A 15241-nucleotide genomic window follows, 5' to 3' on the forward strand; every position below is an offset into this window, starting at 1 on the left:
ATGGATCTCAGCGGGCCCTGTTGCTGCTGGTTGTGGTCGCCTCCCCCAAGCACCTCAGGAATTTTCTGCTTCTCTCACAGGTTATTTGTAGGATTATTTCGCGTGTGTGTGTGTGTGTGTGTGTGTGTGTGTGAGTGCTTATGTGAGCACGTGTGTGAGAGCATGTGTGAGTGTTTATGTGTGTGTATGTGTGCGTGCTTATGTGAGCATGTGTGCGAGAGCATGTGTGAGTGTGTGTGTGTGAGTGCATGTGTATGTGAGTGAGTGCATGTATGTGTTGGGGGGTGAGTGTGTGTTTGGGGGCCTGTGATGTTCAACCTGCAAGCACTGGCCTCGTGGAGGATGTGAGGTCAGCAGGGTGGCTTATGTTTGGTGCCAGATCCGTGTTCTGTTTGCAGACCTCCAGCTTCTGTGCTGTGCCGGTTCTGGAACTTGACTGTGAGTCAGCGATCACCCGGAGAGAAGGAGGAGTGCAGATCGCAAACCCCACACCCACAGGCTCTGAGTCACCCCGCCCGGCTTGGAGCCCGGAGACCTGTATCTTTGGCACGAGTGGCAGGGGATTCTGGGCTGGGGTCCTGAGGTCTGGGTTCCGGGTCTGCCAGGATCTGTCTTTCTCCCCCACTGTCCCACAGGGTCCCTGAGGCTGAGGACCAGGTCCTGTTTGTCCACTGCTGTGCCCCCGAACCCTGACACACAGTGACCACTCAGTCCTGCGTAATGAATGAATAAATGGACCAAGGAATTCGAACCTGAATGCTCTCCCCTTCCCGGCAGATGAGCGGGGCCTCCACAGGGCTGTAATCTGCACCCAGGGCCCCCCCTTTGTCCATCAGCTGCCCGCTGGCCCTGGCCCCAGGCTCCCGGGGCCCCGGCTGGGGGGCCTGCTTAGCGTAGCACAGGCTGAACACCACATCCCCTCGTAGGATGTCGAAGTCCCAGGTGATGACTGATTCCCCCTCCAGAATCTCCACCGCAACCTGCATGGGGACAGGCGAGGTCTGAGAATGGGTCCCCCTCTAACTGAAATGCCTGGGAGGTCCACCCTGCCTGGGGGCTGAGCCACAGCCCCGGACTGACAGACAAGAGGGTACAGGTGGTTAGAGCTTACTGCCAGGCCCTGCACGTCCAGCCCTCCCCACAGGTCGGGCTGGGATAGACTGTGGCTGAAACAGGCTCTTACCTTCAATTCTTGCCCACATCCATCGTGCCCACACCCCTCCTTACAGGGTTCTCCTACGAGCTTGCCCTCAGCAAATCGCTAGCATGAGAACCCTCTACTCTGGGAGACCTTGACCTATAATAATACCCCAGCCCAGGGGGTCCTCCCAGGCCAGGGCCCCAGCACCTCATGGGGAGCCCCGCAGAGCACACTGGCCGGCTGGTAGGTCTCTCGCCACTCGTGCAGCTGTTCTGCATGCTCCTGGTCCTCTTCCATCAGATAGAGGGACTTGGGGACCAGCCCCCCTTCGGGGACATTACACTGGGGTACAAAGACAAAGGTGGTAGGTTAGGGCCCAGTCAGGCTCTGTGTCCCCTGAAACCACACTTACAACAGGAATCTCTCTGTGAGTTGGGCACTGGGCTTCCTTGACCCCATTTACAGGTAACCACCTGACCCACAACAAAGCAGTAGGAACTATTATTCTTCCCATTTCACAGAGGAGGAAAACAGAGGCTCAGAGAAGTAAGGCAGCAGAAAGTGGCTGAGCCCGGGCACAAGCCCCTATCAGGCTCCCAGGTGCGTGCTGCTTCCCACTATGCTGGTCTTGCAGGCCCGTTCACTTAATATAAGTCATGCAGACATATCAGGACAAGTGGAGAAAACAGGCAAGTTTGGCAAAATTCCTAGGAAATCTGCTTTTTATCCCCAAATCATGCAAACGTGCTGCTTGGTATTTCTGTTAGAGAAGGGAGAGGGGCCTGCCCTCCCACAGCCAGATGAGATAAGACAGCCGTGAGCAGGGTCGTGCCTAGTATCTCACCCCTGTGGTTGTGAGTTGGGTACACTGGCTGCGGGGTCCAGGCCTCTGGGCCATTTGAGTCACATCCCCCTATAGCAAAAGGTAATTCTGACTGCATCCTAGCAACCTAGACTTGGATGGGGAATGCAGGGTGGGTAAGCCCTTGCCTGGCCTGGTCTCTGGACTTCTGGAAACTCCCTCACTGCGTTTGAAAGAAGCAAGGGAAGGCTGCCCTCCTTCAGGGAGGAGTCGCCTCTCTTTGGGGCAGCTTCTAGAACAAGCCCTGCCCCAGCACGCCCAGGTCCTGGAGGCCACACACTGCCCCTCCTCCAGTCCCGGCCCAGCAGCCTCACCAGGCACTCCCCCCCAAGGAAGTCGGGGATCACGTCTCTATCCAGGTAGTCGACCAGGCCTCCGGGGTAATTGCTGCCACTGTAGATGAGGAACTTCTGCCGGGTGTTCTCATTGATGAAGGGGCTGATCTGAAATGGGGGAGATGGAGCAAGATGAAAAGTTGTTTTTTTATTGAGAAGTAATTTGCACACCACAGAATTAAGCACATTAAAGGGAATGATTCAGTGGCCTTTAGCTCATTCAGTATGTCATGCACCTGTCACCTCTATCTAATTCCAAGACTTTCTAATTCCCCGCAGAAGGACACCCCCACCCCCATTAGCAGTCACTCCCTGTCCGCTCCACCCCACCCCCAATCCCCAGCCCCTGGAAACCACAGTCTGCTTCCTGTCTCTACAGTTTTGCCTGTTCTGGGTATTTTGTATAAACGGATACGGTATGAGGCCTTTTATGTCTGGGTTCTTTCATTTCGCATGATGTGTTCGTGGCGCATCCATGCGTCATAAAAAGGAAGCATTATCCGTGCTTCCTTTTTATGGCTGAATACTATTCCACCGTATGGATGGCCATGTTTTGTTTATCCCAGATGGAATCTCAACACTGCACTCTAAGCTGCATGTCAATCAGGTTTTTCATGACATCCTCAGTGCTGGTGTGGTATTGGGTTCAGTAAATAGGTGGGGAAGGAGGGAAGGAAGGAAGGAAGGAAGGAAGGAAGGAAGGAAGGAAGGAAGGAAGGAAGGAAGGAAGGAAGGGAGGGAGGAAGGAAGGTCTGAGGCATTTAGCATGGCAGGGCACAGGCCAGTTCAGCAAGGAATGCTACTGGCAAAAGGCCGATTAGGAACTGGGACACCACCTGTGTGGTCACTCTGCTTTGGCCCCACCCTGGGAGGCAGTCCCCTGCTGCATCTGGTGTGGCCAATGGAAGGGGAAGAAGCAGCAGGAGATGGGGGGGGGGTCTTCTCCTACCCTCCCCACCTCAGTGCCCCTGGAAGCCACAGCTCCTCTGGCAGCCGCCACCCTCACCCTGTTCCAGCTCTCAGGGGCTCTGATGACAAGGCTATCCCCTCTCCTTGTCCCTGAAGCCCTGGGGTGGTCAGGGCTTGCTGCAGCGGCTAGTCCCTAGGGGCCTCTCCGTCTCACTCACACCACTGCAAGGGGCTCCTTCCTGTCACCCCACCCCTGCATTTGCGCCATCGGGTGAATCTGCTTTTCAGCCAGGACCCCAACTGACTGGCTTCCACCCCCACTCACTACACATCCTCTTAGGAAATCTCCAACAGCAAAAGGAATGCAGTTTTTACAAAGATCAGGACATTTGGGGATAAAAAGCTTTAGTAGCAGGTCCTGCCTGTCCCTCCCACAGCTCCTGCTCCCCAGCCCAGCTTTGACTTAGTCCCAGAAGCCAGAGAAGTTTTTGCCCCAGAAGTCTGCTCATCCTCTCTGGCTGACAATCCTTCAGGGCTCCCTACTGCCCCAGGACAAGGTCCCCTCATCGCCACAGCTTGGACCCGGCAGCACTGGTCCCTGAGCATCTGTCTTCCCAGCTCCTCGGGGCAGCCGGCCTCTTTGCTCCTTTTGGCTCCAGCCCCCGGGACGGTTTTTCAGTTCTTCTAAAGCGCATCGGCCTTCGGGCCCTTGCCCACGCTGTGCAGGTCACCTGCCATGCCCTTCCCTCTGGCCTGCCCTCCCGGGCTCCTGCTCCCTCCTCAGGTCTCAGCACAAGTTGCCTTCTCAGCGGGACCTTCCTCAGTTCCCCAATCCAAACTATCCCCCTGCGCCAACCCCTGCCTGGCTTAGTCTCCCCAAGAACCCTGACTGTCCTCACGCCCATGTCACCGGGAGCCATGAAGCGTTACTTACTTGTGTGGGGTTATCTGATTTAACTCTCCCCACCCCATGATGTTGAGGGGGAAATACAGTGGCTCATGCATTCAGAATCCTCAGGGCCTGGAGACATGCCTGGCATATAGTAGGTGCTTAGTAAAACATCAAGTCCATTTAACTTTAAACTCTTGAATCTCTATCCTGATCAAACCTCTACTTACAGCAGAGCTCCTCAGGCTTTTGTGGACACTGAACACACACACACACACACACACACACACCCTGGCACTCGGTAAGATGCTAACTCTGAGTCTGTAGGATTTGGAGGGATCTCAGGACAGTGGTTTTCAACTGCAAGTGACAACCTGTCAGTGATTATGAAATCAATTTAGTACATGGTGACTAGCCTGTGTGTGTGTGTGTGTGTGTGTGTGTGTACACGCAGGCATGTGCAAGGCTGCAGCATAAAGTGTATTTCTTACTATGGGTCGTGGGCAAAACGTTTGAATATCCCGGTAGCATAGGATCCTCAGAACCTGCTCACAGGGGTCCCGGGAAGCCTGTCCAATTCTGAGTGTCCACGAAGCAGGACAAAGGCTATACAAAATGTGCTCTATCCGTACAGTGGAATATTTCAAACATAAAAAGAAATGAAGTCCTGAGAAATACTGCCCCGTGATGAGCCTGAAAACATTATGCCGAGTGAGGAATCAGGCGCAAATAACCTCATCCTGTTTGATTCCATTGATATGAAATATTTCGAATACGTAAACCCACAGACACACAAAGTAGGTTCGTGGTTGTCAGGAGCCCGGGGAGGAGGGTGGTAGTGAGTGCTAACGGTTTCCTTTTGGGGAGATGAAAACGGCCTAGAATTAGGTAGTGGTGCTGGTTGCACAGCTCTGTGAAGACAATAACAATCACGGAATTGTGCACTTTGCAGTGGTGAACTTGATGGTGTCTGAGTTAGAAGAAAAGACACCGGACAAGCAGGCAGGGCCGCTCACAGAGGGACCCCTCCCATCTCCGGCCCCTGCTCTTACCAGCGTCCAGAGCACAGGGAAGACGCGGGGGGCGCGCACGATGAGCAGCCGGCCCAGCGTCTCGGGGTAGTGGTCCTCGACCACCTCAATCATCCGCAGGAGGGCCTTCACCCCCGGCCGCCACAGGTGCCGCATGTTGAGCCCTTCCAGGTCCACCAGGCAGGTCCAGGAGCTGCAAGACACGAGCCCTCACTCCACCTCGCCCTGCCACCTCTCAAGGCCCCCCCCCCCGGCCCGGACCCAGGGGCTGACAGGCAGGGGTGAACAGGCTCAGTGAGGCAGGGCTGGGAGCAGAAGGGGCGGGGCCCACAGGACACTCCTGGATCCTGCCGCCATGGTGAGGCCACGTGGCAAAGAGGCTCAGAGTGTGGGCTCGGAGGCTGAGCCCCCAAATTCCAGTGTCACCGTCACCCTTGAAAGCTGTGTGACCTGGGCAACTTCCTCCTCCTCAGGACAGTGGCTATGACAGTAACAGTCTCCAGCTCAAGCAGCTGTTGTTAGGACTAAATGAGACGTATATGTAAAGCGCAGGCACATAGCACCCACTCAGTAAAAGCTACTTAATACTACTGATTGCTGCAAAGATGCTGATAACAAAATAGAGCTCAAGCACTCCTGGGTTTGCCGCCTGCTGTGTGGCCTTGACCAAGTTACCTAACCTCTCTGTGCCTCCATTGCATTAGTACTAATTCATCAGGAAAATGACAGTTTTACTGCTGCACTCGTCCCTGGAAGCCTTTCCACCCCAGCTTCATTCCCTTCAGCCTGCCAGACCACCGCCACACCCTGCGGCCCTGTCATCTGAGCCACCCCAGATGAACTCTGCCTCGGCCAGGACCCTGAGTGATCCGCTCCCCACCCCACCCCAGGAGATGTCCCCTTAGGAAAGCACCCAATGGCAACGGAAGGTAATTTTCATCAAGGTCCGGGACTTGGGATAAAAGCTTCAGTAGCAGGTCCTGCCTGCTCCTCCCTCCTGGGGCTGGGATAAGGATGCCAGGAATCAAGGTGCTGAGGAGAGCACCTGCTACACAGTAAGTTCTAGATCAGGGGTGGGCAAACTTTTTGACTCGAGGGCCACAATGGGTTCTTAAACTGGACCGGAGGGCCGGAACAAAAGCATGGATGGAGTGTTTGTGTGAACTAATATAAATTCAAAGTAAACATCATTACATAAAAGGGTACGGTCTTTTTTTTTTAGTTTTATTCATTTCAAACGGGCCGGATCCGGCCCGCGGGCCGTAGTTTGCCCACGGCTGTTCTAGATGCATCTCCTAACAGTTACTGTTTCTGACAAGCCATGAAGAAGCCCTAGAGCTGGTGATACTGGTCCCACTCTACAGAGGGGAGAGGTCCAGTGCCTTTGGGGGCGACGGTGCTGTGAGTGCTGGTGTGGGAAACTGGGCTCAGGCATGGAAGTTAGGGGGGTGGGGCAGAGGGGAACGGTGGGTTCCCAGATGGGCCAGGACAGCTGCGAGTCTGCATGCCTAGGAGACAGAGTCAAGGTGGAACCTGGGGGAGGGGGAGTGTCCCAAAAGGCAAAGGCCAGGAGGATGCATGGCATGAGCTCTGCCACTTACCCGCTTAGCAACCTGGGGAGGGCATCACTACTCTGAGCCTCAGTTTCCCCCTATAAAGGACAGAACGGCACGGTCCCTGCCTCACAGGATCACTGTGAGGATCAAGCGAGGACACTTCTGTGAAGGGCCATGCTAGTGAGCCTGGGCTGTCTGTTCTGTTCAGGGGAATGTTCCCTGGCGGGTTCTTGCCTGATGGGACGGCCAAACTGCCTGGTGTTCCCTTCACATCTCTTCTGTCCTTCCTCATTGACGGAGAGAACCTGGAGGGTAGACAAGGCGCTGGCGAGCCTGCACCGGGCTGCTCACCGCAGGCAGCCCCGGGGGCTCCAGGGAAGGGGGACCCCGACTCACGTGCTGCAGCAGCGCCTCCTCCCCCACGGCCTTCATCAGGCCCTTGGTGTCCATGTGGCCCAGGCGCAGGATGTACAGGGGGCGGCCATCTGTGCAAAAAGGGGGGACGCAGTGTAGGGAATGCTGGGGAGAGGGCAGGTCAAAGCCGTGATGAGACCTCACCCTCCTTAGAGAAGGAGGGCCAGGCGTGGCTCACCGCGGCCCATCCCTCCATCATTTACTAATAGCTTGCCTGTTCCTGCGAGGGGCTGATACTAATCATGGTGAAAGAAACAGCATGTGCTAAAAACACGGGTTTACACCGTAAAGGAAACGGAGTGAGGTGCATACAGCAACTCTCTGTATGACCCTCGCTACTATTCTGAAAACCCCTAACTGTCCTAACAGTAAAAGGTTAGCTTAAAAACTTTAAAAAAGAGGAGATGAGCCATGTAATGAAGGAGCATGGAGAGAGTAGATAAAAGTCGGCTGTTAGCTTTCTGTCGGCCAAAGCAAAAAGGAAAAATAAGGAATTAGCGACCAGTGCAGTTGATTCTTGTTATTCTCGTTAGTTGTTCTACAATCACCTTGAGCACTGAAGTATCGAATACAGACCCACTGCTTCCAGGAAAAACACAGGGTTAGGTTCCTGCCAGCCCCTAGTCATAATATTTTTGCCAACTGATCAATACATAACCTTGTTTTCTGTGTTTCTATTTAAGGACACCTTATTCAGTTATACTTTGTTGATTCAGTAACATTGAACTCATGGCCAGCAGCACTGTAATGCAGGTCTGATCTAACTCATGCATTTTCTCCGTAAGGCACGTCATAGCCATCGTGCCCTTAGGAACACGAGACGGCACTTCTGCACTATGCTTGGAGGCCATGGTAAACAGCAAAATCACAACCAAACGCACAAAAATAAAAAAAATATATAAAAAGTGGCACGAAGTAGAATGCATAAAGGATGCTGTTTCCAGTCTGAGCACTGGCGCAGGAAGGCAAAAACACACCCAGTTCAACCTCAGCCGGGGGCGTGCAGCGCGGGCTCTCTGCACATGTCCGCGAATGACCACCAACGCTTCCTGAGCATTGATTTGGGGGCGATAAATGCAGTAGGTGAATAATGAGGACCGACTCCCTGGAGGACAATGTCTCAGCCCGTTCTCAGGAGAGTCAAGCATTTGCTCTATTCAACATACAGATGACCCTTAAACAACATGGGTTTGGCTCAATTTATATGCGGATTTTTTTTTCAATAAATATGCTGTCAGCTCTCCAAATTCCACCCAGGAATTTTTACATCCAGGGATTCCACCACCAGCAGATCAATGCATTGTTCTACACCATTTTACATAAGGAACTTGAGCATCTGTGGACTTTGATATCCTCAAGGGGTCCTGGACCCAATCCCCTGCATAAACCAAAGGACGACTGTAGTTAAGTTTTGGGGAGTCAAAAATTATACATGGATTTTTCAGCTGCACAAGAGTGGGTCAGTGCCTATAATCCCTGCAATGTGCAAGGGTCAACTGTGTATGAATTTTTACATAAAGGGCAGTGAAAATCATGTGAGGCACTGGCTTCAATGGCAGTTTAATTTTAAAAAAAAACACCAAAATTTATAGTAGGTTGAATATATCTCCCCAACATTCACGACCACCCATAACTTCAGAATGTGGCCTTATTTGGAAGTAGGGTCTCAAGATGAGATCACACTGGATCATTGTTGGCCTTACATCCAACGACTGGGGGTCTTTATAAGAAGAAGAGAGGCCTGGCCAGTGTGGCTCAGCGATTGAGTCAAGGGGTCGCTGGTTTGATTCCTGGTCAGGGCACATGCCCGGGTTTCGGGCTTGATCCCCAGCAAGGTGTGTGCAGGAGGCAGCCAATTGATGATGTTCCTCTCTCATCGATGTTTCTCTCTCTCCCTCTCCCTTCCTCTCTCTCTAAAAATCAAGAAAAACATATTTTGAAAAAGAAGAGAGGACACAGAGGATACACAGAGAGGAAGGCCATGTGAAGACAGATGCAGAGACTGGAGTGAGGCTGGGCCACCAGAGTTCTGAGAGATAAGGAAGGATGCTACCCTAGGGCCTGCTGACACCTGGGTTTCAGACTTCTGCCTCCAGAACTGGGAGAGAATAAACTTCTGTTGTCTTAAGCCGCCCAGTTTGAGGTCATTTGCTGTGGCAGCCCCAAGGCACTATTTGCCTCAAGCCCAGCTCTGCCACCTTCATGGCTGGGCAGTCATCTCCAGATGCCCAGAAGAGTCCAAAGGAGAAATAAGAAGCCTGGAAAGGTATTCACAGTGCATTCAGCAGTGACCAGGGATGCACTTGATGTTACGTAGGTCAAGGAACGCACCTATGTCCTGGTAGTGCCAGCCCCCCGCATAGAACTCCTCCAGGAGGGCAGGGGGTTGCCAGGTCTGAAGGAGGAGGTCCACCTGGTGCTGCTTTCGCCAGCTCAAGGACTGGCACAGCATCTCCCGGGCCTTGTCCAGGTGGAAGTCACGAGCCCGCAGGAACCGAAGGATGTGCTGGTCTTTGGGAATCTGCGAGAAGAAGGAGGAGCGACCCAGGGAATGGTAGTCCCTAAGCCAGTAGATAGGATTATGGGAAATGAATCTCCTGTCTCCTGAAAATATTTAGCTGGGGAAGGACCGTACACATCCACAAGCCAAGGGGTGCTAGCAGCTCCCAGAAGCCGGGAGAGACACAGAACATGTTCTCCCCGAGGGCTCCTGAAGGAACCCACCCTGCTCTCACCTCGATCTCAGACGTGTGGCTGAGAACTGGGAGCAAATACATTTCTGTTGTTGTAAGCCATCCAACCTATGGCTTTTTGTTTCAGCAGTCCCAGAAAATAAACACACTCCTCTTAACAGTGTGTTATATGAGCTGATAAATAATACTCCCCGCCCATTTTTTTTGCCTTGTTCAAGCTGCATTCCTGCCACATATAACCCAAAGAGTCTAACGAATAGCTGGGGGGACACGTTAAGACCCCACCAGCTCTGCTTCCTTCCTTCCTTCCCTCTGGCAAATATCAGCCATCAAGGGAAAGGCAAAGCCAACCAAAAGCACCCTTTAGCGGGTTCTCATTCTGAACTAGACTTGGCTCTAAGCACTTTACGTGGATTCCCTTTCACTCACCATGGGAGGAGAATACTAACCTTACCCTAATGTTACCTATGAGGAGACAGGGGTAGACAGGTTACATCACAGCCCAGTGCTAACTCCCTTGTCTGCCTCCCAAAGTGGGGAGGAAAGGCCATCAACTTATGCCTAAGCAGGAAGTTGCAGTTCAACAGAGTTGAAGGTCAAGTCCATGCTTGGGACCCAAATGCATATTGGACCTTCTTAGAGTCTAAAGACAAAATCTGCATGCAGTCAAAAATCAACCCTCGCAGGTCAGTAAGTCTCTTTTTAAAAGAATAGCGTAAAAAAAAAATAATAGCGTGCTTGGTTTTGTGAACAGCAGTGGTTGTCAATTGGGGGTGACTGTGCCCTCAGGGAACATTGGTGATGTCTGGGGCCATTTTTGGTTGTGACAATGTGGGGAGAAGAGCTCATGGCATCTAATGGGTGGGGGTCAAGGGTGCTGCTCAAAACCCTGCAGTGCAGAGCACAGCTCCCACCATGAAGAATTGTCTGGTCTTGCCCTGGCCAGTTTGGCTCAGTGGATAGAGCGTCGGCCTGTGGACTGAAGAGTCCCGGGTTTGATTCCGGTCAAGGGCACATACCTTGGTGCAGGCTCCTCCCCAGCAAGGGCCCTGGTCGGGGGTATGCAGGAAGCAACCAATCAATGTGTTTCTCTCACATCGGTATTTCTCTCTGTCTATCCTTCTCACTTCCACTCTCTCTAAAATATCAATGGAAAATATCCTCGGGTGAGGATTAAAAAAAAAAAAAAAGGATTGTCTGGCCTTAATGTCAGCAGTGCCTAGTCCAGTGATGGTGAACCTTTTGAGCTCAGCGTGTCAGCATTTTGAAAAACCCTAACTTAACTCTGGTGCCGTGTCACATATAGAAATTTTTTGATATTTGCAACCATAGTAAAACAAAGACTTATATTTTTGATATTTATTTTATATATTTAAATGCCATTTAACAAAGAAAAATCAACCAATCAACCAAAAAAATGAGTTCGCGTGTCACCTCTGACACGCGTGTCATAGGTTCGCCATCACTGGCCTAGTCAGTGATAATGGGAGCATGTGTTACAGACACATGAAACCATATGTAATGAAAAGAAGGCAAAGTCTAAGTTCCCAGCATTACCAATGACACAAACTGGTCTCCCTGGCCCTGGCTCCCCAGTGCCCAGGCTGGGCAGCTAATGCTGAACCCGCGTCTGCTCCAGCAGGCCCAGCCCCGCACTTGCCTTGCCTTTGTGTGTCTCCTGCAGCCAGTGCCGCAGCTGAATCAGGCAGCTCTCCTGCATGGGTGTGAGATGGCCCAGGCACCTCTCAATGTAGTCTGCGTCCAGCTTGTCCCCTGCCAGAGAAGAAGGGGGCTTCAGGACGAGAGGGCGATGCTGTGTCTCTTCCCCGCCCCGTCTGCCCTTTCTGGAGCCCATGCCTGACTGGCCACCTTGGATCTGAAATGTAGTTCCAAGCCACACAGTAGCCCTTTCACCAGAGGACAGCCACCTGGGCCCCAATCCTCTAGTCTTTGCAATCCATCTCCAGGGTGGTTCTGAAAACTCACGCTGGGCCAAGCCTGGATCTCACAGTCACAAGTGATATGTTCTCTTTGACCTTCAGAAATGGAACTAATCCCTATCTTCTAGAGCTGTCCCGCCCTCTGAATATTTTTTTCCATCGCCCCCCATCCCCTTCCCTTTGGCAAGCATCAGTTTGCTCTCTATATCTATGGGTCTGTTTCTATTTTACTTTCTCTCTCTCTCTCTCTCTTTTTTTTTTAGATTCCACATATAAGTGAAATCACATTTGTCTTTTTCTGTCGGATTATTTCACTTGGTGGTAATACCCTCTACTTCTAGCCATGTTGTCGCAATTGGCAAGATTTCATTCTTTTTTATTGCTGAATAATATTCCATTGTATATATGTACCAATATTCTTTATCTACTTGTCTATGAATAGACAGTTTGCTTCCATATCTTGGCTAGTCATGCTGCAATGAACATGGGGGTGCATATATCTTTTAGGGTTAGTGGGGTTTTTTCCTTCAGATAAATACCCAGAAGTGGAATTGCTGGATCATATGGCTGCTCTATTTTTAACTTTTTCAGGAACCTCCATACTGCTTTCCACAGTGGCTGCACCAATCTGCATTCCCACCAGCAGTGCACAGGAAGGGTTCCCTTTTCTCCACATCCTCACCAACACTAGTTGTTTATTGACTGATTGATGATAGCCATTCTGACAGGTGTGAGTTGATATCTCATTGTGGTTTTAATTTGCATTTCCCTCATGATTAGTGATGTTGAGCATCTTTTCATATGTCTATTGGCCATCTGTATGTCTTCTTTGGAGAATTATCTATTCAGGTCCTCGGCCAATTTTGTAATTGGATTGTTTTGTTGTTGTTGTTGTTGTTGTTAATTTGTATGAGTTCCTTATATATTTTGGATATTAACCCCTTATCGATGTATCATTTGTGAATATGTCCTCCTATTCAGTAGGTTGTTTTGCTGATGGTTTTGTTTTGTTGATGGTTTCCTTTGCTGTGCAAAAACTTTTTAGTCTGATGCAAGTCCCATTTGTTTATTTTTTTGTTGTTGCCCTTGTCCAAGGAAATATATCCAAAAACAGATTATTAAGAGTGATGTCAAAGAGTTTCTTGCCTAGTTTTTCTTCTACTTTTATGGTTTCAAGTCTTACATTCAACTTATTTACATACTTTTACTTTATTTTTGTATATGGTATAAGAAAGTGGTCCAATTTCATTTTTTGCATATATCTGTACAGTTTTCTCAACACAACTTATTGAAGAGACTTTCTTTACCCCATTGTATATGTTTCCCTCCTTTGTTGTAGATTAATTGACCATCTCGGCGAGAATTTACTTCTGGGTTCTCTATTCTATTCCATTGATCTATGTGTCTGTTTTATGAAAGTATCATACTGTTCTGATTATTGTAGCTTTATAGTATAGTTTGATATCAGGGAGCATGATACCTCCCACTTTGTTCATTCTCAAAATTTATTTGGCTATTTGTGGTCTTTTGTGGTTCAGTATACATTTTAGGATTAATTGTTCTAATTCTGAGAAGAATGCCATTGATATTTTAATAGGGATTGCATTGGATCTGTATATTGCTTTAGATAGTAAGGACATTTTAACAATATTAATCCTTCCACTGCATGAGCAAGGTGTATCCTTCATTTATCTGCATCTTCTTTCTTCAGTGTCTTATAGTTTTCTGAGAGATAACAGGTCTTTCTCCTCTTTGGTTAAATTTATTCCTAGGTATTTCATGCTTTTTGATGCAATTGTAAATGGGATTGTTTTCTTAATTTCTCCTCTGACTGTTCGTTAACGGAGTAACAATTATTAGCAATATGCATCGCCTCTGTGAGTTCCCCCTACACCCCTGTGAGACAGGCATCACTATTTTACACTTCAGAGAAGACAAAACTGAGCCTGAGAGAGGCTCAGTACACTCAAATGAGTGAATGCATGCAGAGTGGCCAGCATAACAGGCGGCTGATAAGTGCCAGTTCCTTTGCTTCTCCACCACCCCCGGCCCTGTGGGGTGCAAGGCTTTTCTTAAACGGATCCCAGAATACAGTCCATAACTGCACAGATCATTTCCACTGTTCAGTCCCGCCTCACACAATTGGGCTGTTCAGGGTCAGCGTGTGCTGGCATTAGAGGCCTGGCTATAAGCTGAGGTCCTGTGGCCCACTCTCAACTGTTGAGGTGGCAGATGCCGGCATGGTGAGGCATCTCAGTGTCAGCCTCTCTGCGGTGGGTGAGACGCTCTGCAAAGAGCAGCCCCGTGGGCATAGCTCTTTTTGTGTGCAGATGGCACAGTGTCTGCACACCCAGCAGCAAGACCCAGCGGTTCCTTCCAAAACAAAGCCCAGGCCTAGGGCTCAGGCCATCTGCTCTAGGAGGCGTCTGGGTAACTAGAGGCAAGAGAGAAGCTGTGGGGGGGTACTGTCCAGACCCACAGAGGGATTAAAGGCAGAGATATTGGAGGCAGGTGGGGGGCTCTAAGGGGGGGCAAGGAAGGGCTGAGGGAGAAAACACAAGGGAGGCAGGAGATACCAGCATCCTTCCAGCCCCCAGGCAGCTGTGAAGGCCCCTTTCACCCGAACACAAAGGCGCAGTGATCCAGAGCAGGGTGGAAGGAGCACGCCATGCCTTCCACCAGCCATCCTGAGTACCAGCCCCGCTGTGGACAACCCAGACAGAGAAGGAAGGAAAGGGCTGTGTAAAACAGGAGGGCACAGGGCACGGCCTGCACAGTGTATACACAGGAAGGGGCAGAAATGCAGCGTTGTAAAAAAAATTTGTTTTAATATTATTAACATGTATGTATGCCCTGGCCAGTTTCTTGGTGGTTAGAGTGTCAGCCCATGCATCAAAGGGTTGTGGGTTTGATCCCCAGACCCAGTCAGGGTGCATGAAGGAGGCAACCAGTCAATGTGTCTCTCTCACATCAATGTTTCTCTCTCTCTCTCTCTCTCTCTCTCTCTCTCTCCCAGTTCCACTCTCTAAAAATCAATGAAAAAAGTGTCCTCAGGTGAGGATTGACCAAAGAATATAAATACACACACACACACACACACACACACACACACACACACAATGGCATTCAGCTAGTACACACAGTTGGTGCAGAATAAATATTGTTAAATAGGTGAATTTTGTTCTTCCTGACAACAAGACTGCGCACAAAGACCACTAGGGGGTGCACTAAGAAAGCGTAAAAAATGCAGAGACAAAGAAACAGGACAAAACTATCAAGGGAGAATATTGAGTTCAGAACCACACTTTTAAGGTCTCTCAAGAACTGTCTAGAAGCCGCCGATAAACTTATTGAGATCTACAAGAAATCTAATGAGACCCTCGATGCTGTGATAAAAGAACCAACTAGAAATCAGCATACACTGACTGAAATAAGGATATTATACAGACTCCCAACAGCAGACCAGTGGAG

The 15241-nt window shown here is 50.3% G+C and overlaps 1 protein-coding gene across 1 annotated transcript in view; it reads right to left on the reverse strand.

Annotated features, from left to right (window-relative positions):
* The window catches only part of SEC14L5 (SEC14 like lipid binding 5), a 46418-nt gene that overhangs the window by 7308 nt on the left and 23869 nt on the right, over positions 1-15241 (reverse strand). Inside the window, exons 7-14 of the mRNA XM_006090388.3 lie at positions 11491-11603; positions 9469-9658; positions 7120-7208; positions 6958-7028; positions 5189-5360; positions 2318-2446; positions 1349-1483; positions 753-980 (exon numbers count right to left, since the gene is read on the reverse strand). Of these exons, the coding sequence (XP_006090450.1) occupies positions 753-980; positions 1349-1483; positions 2318-2446; positions 5189-5360; positions 6958-7028; positions 7120-7208; positions 9469-9658; positions 11491-11603 (1127 nt within the window). The remainder of the gene's footprint in view (positions 1-752; positions 981-1348; positions 1484-2317; positions 2447-5188; positions 5361-6957; positions 7029-7119; positions 7209-9468; positions 9659-11490; positions 11604-15241) is intronic.

This window comes from Myotis lucifugus, unplaced genomic scaffold (genome assembly GCF_000147115.1).
Source record: "Myotis lucifugus unplaced genomic scaffold, Myoluc2.0 scaffold_72, whole genome shotgun sequence".
Taxonomy (NCBI): Eukaryota; Metazoa; Chordata; class Mammalia; order Chiroptera; family Vespertilionidae; genus Myotis; species Myotis lucifugus.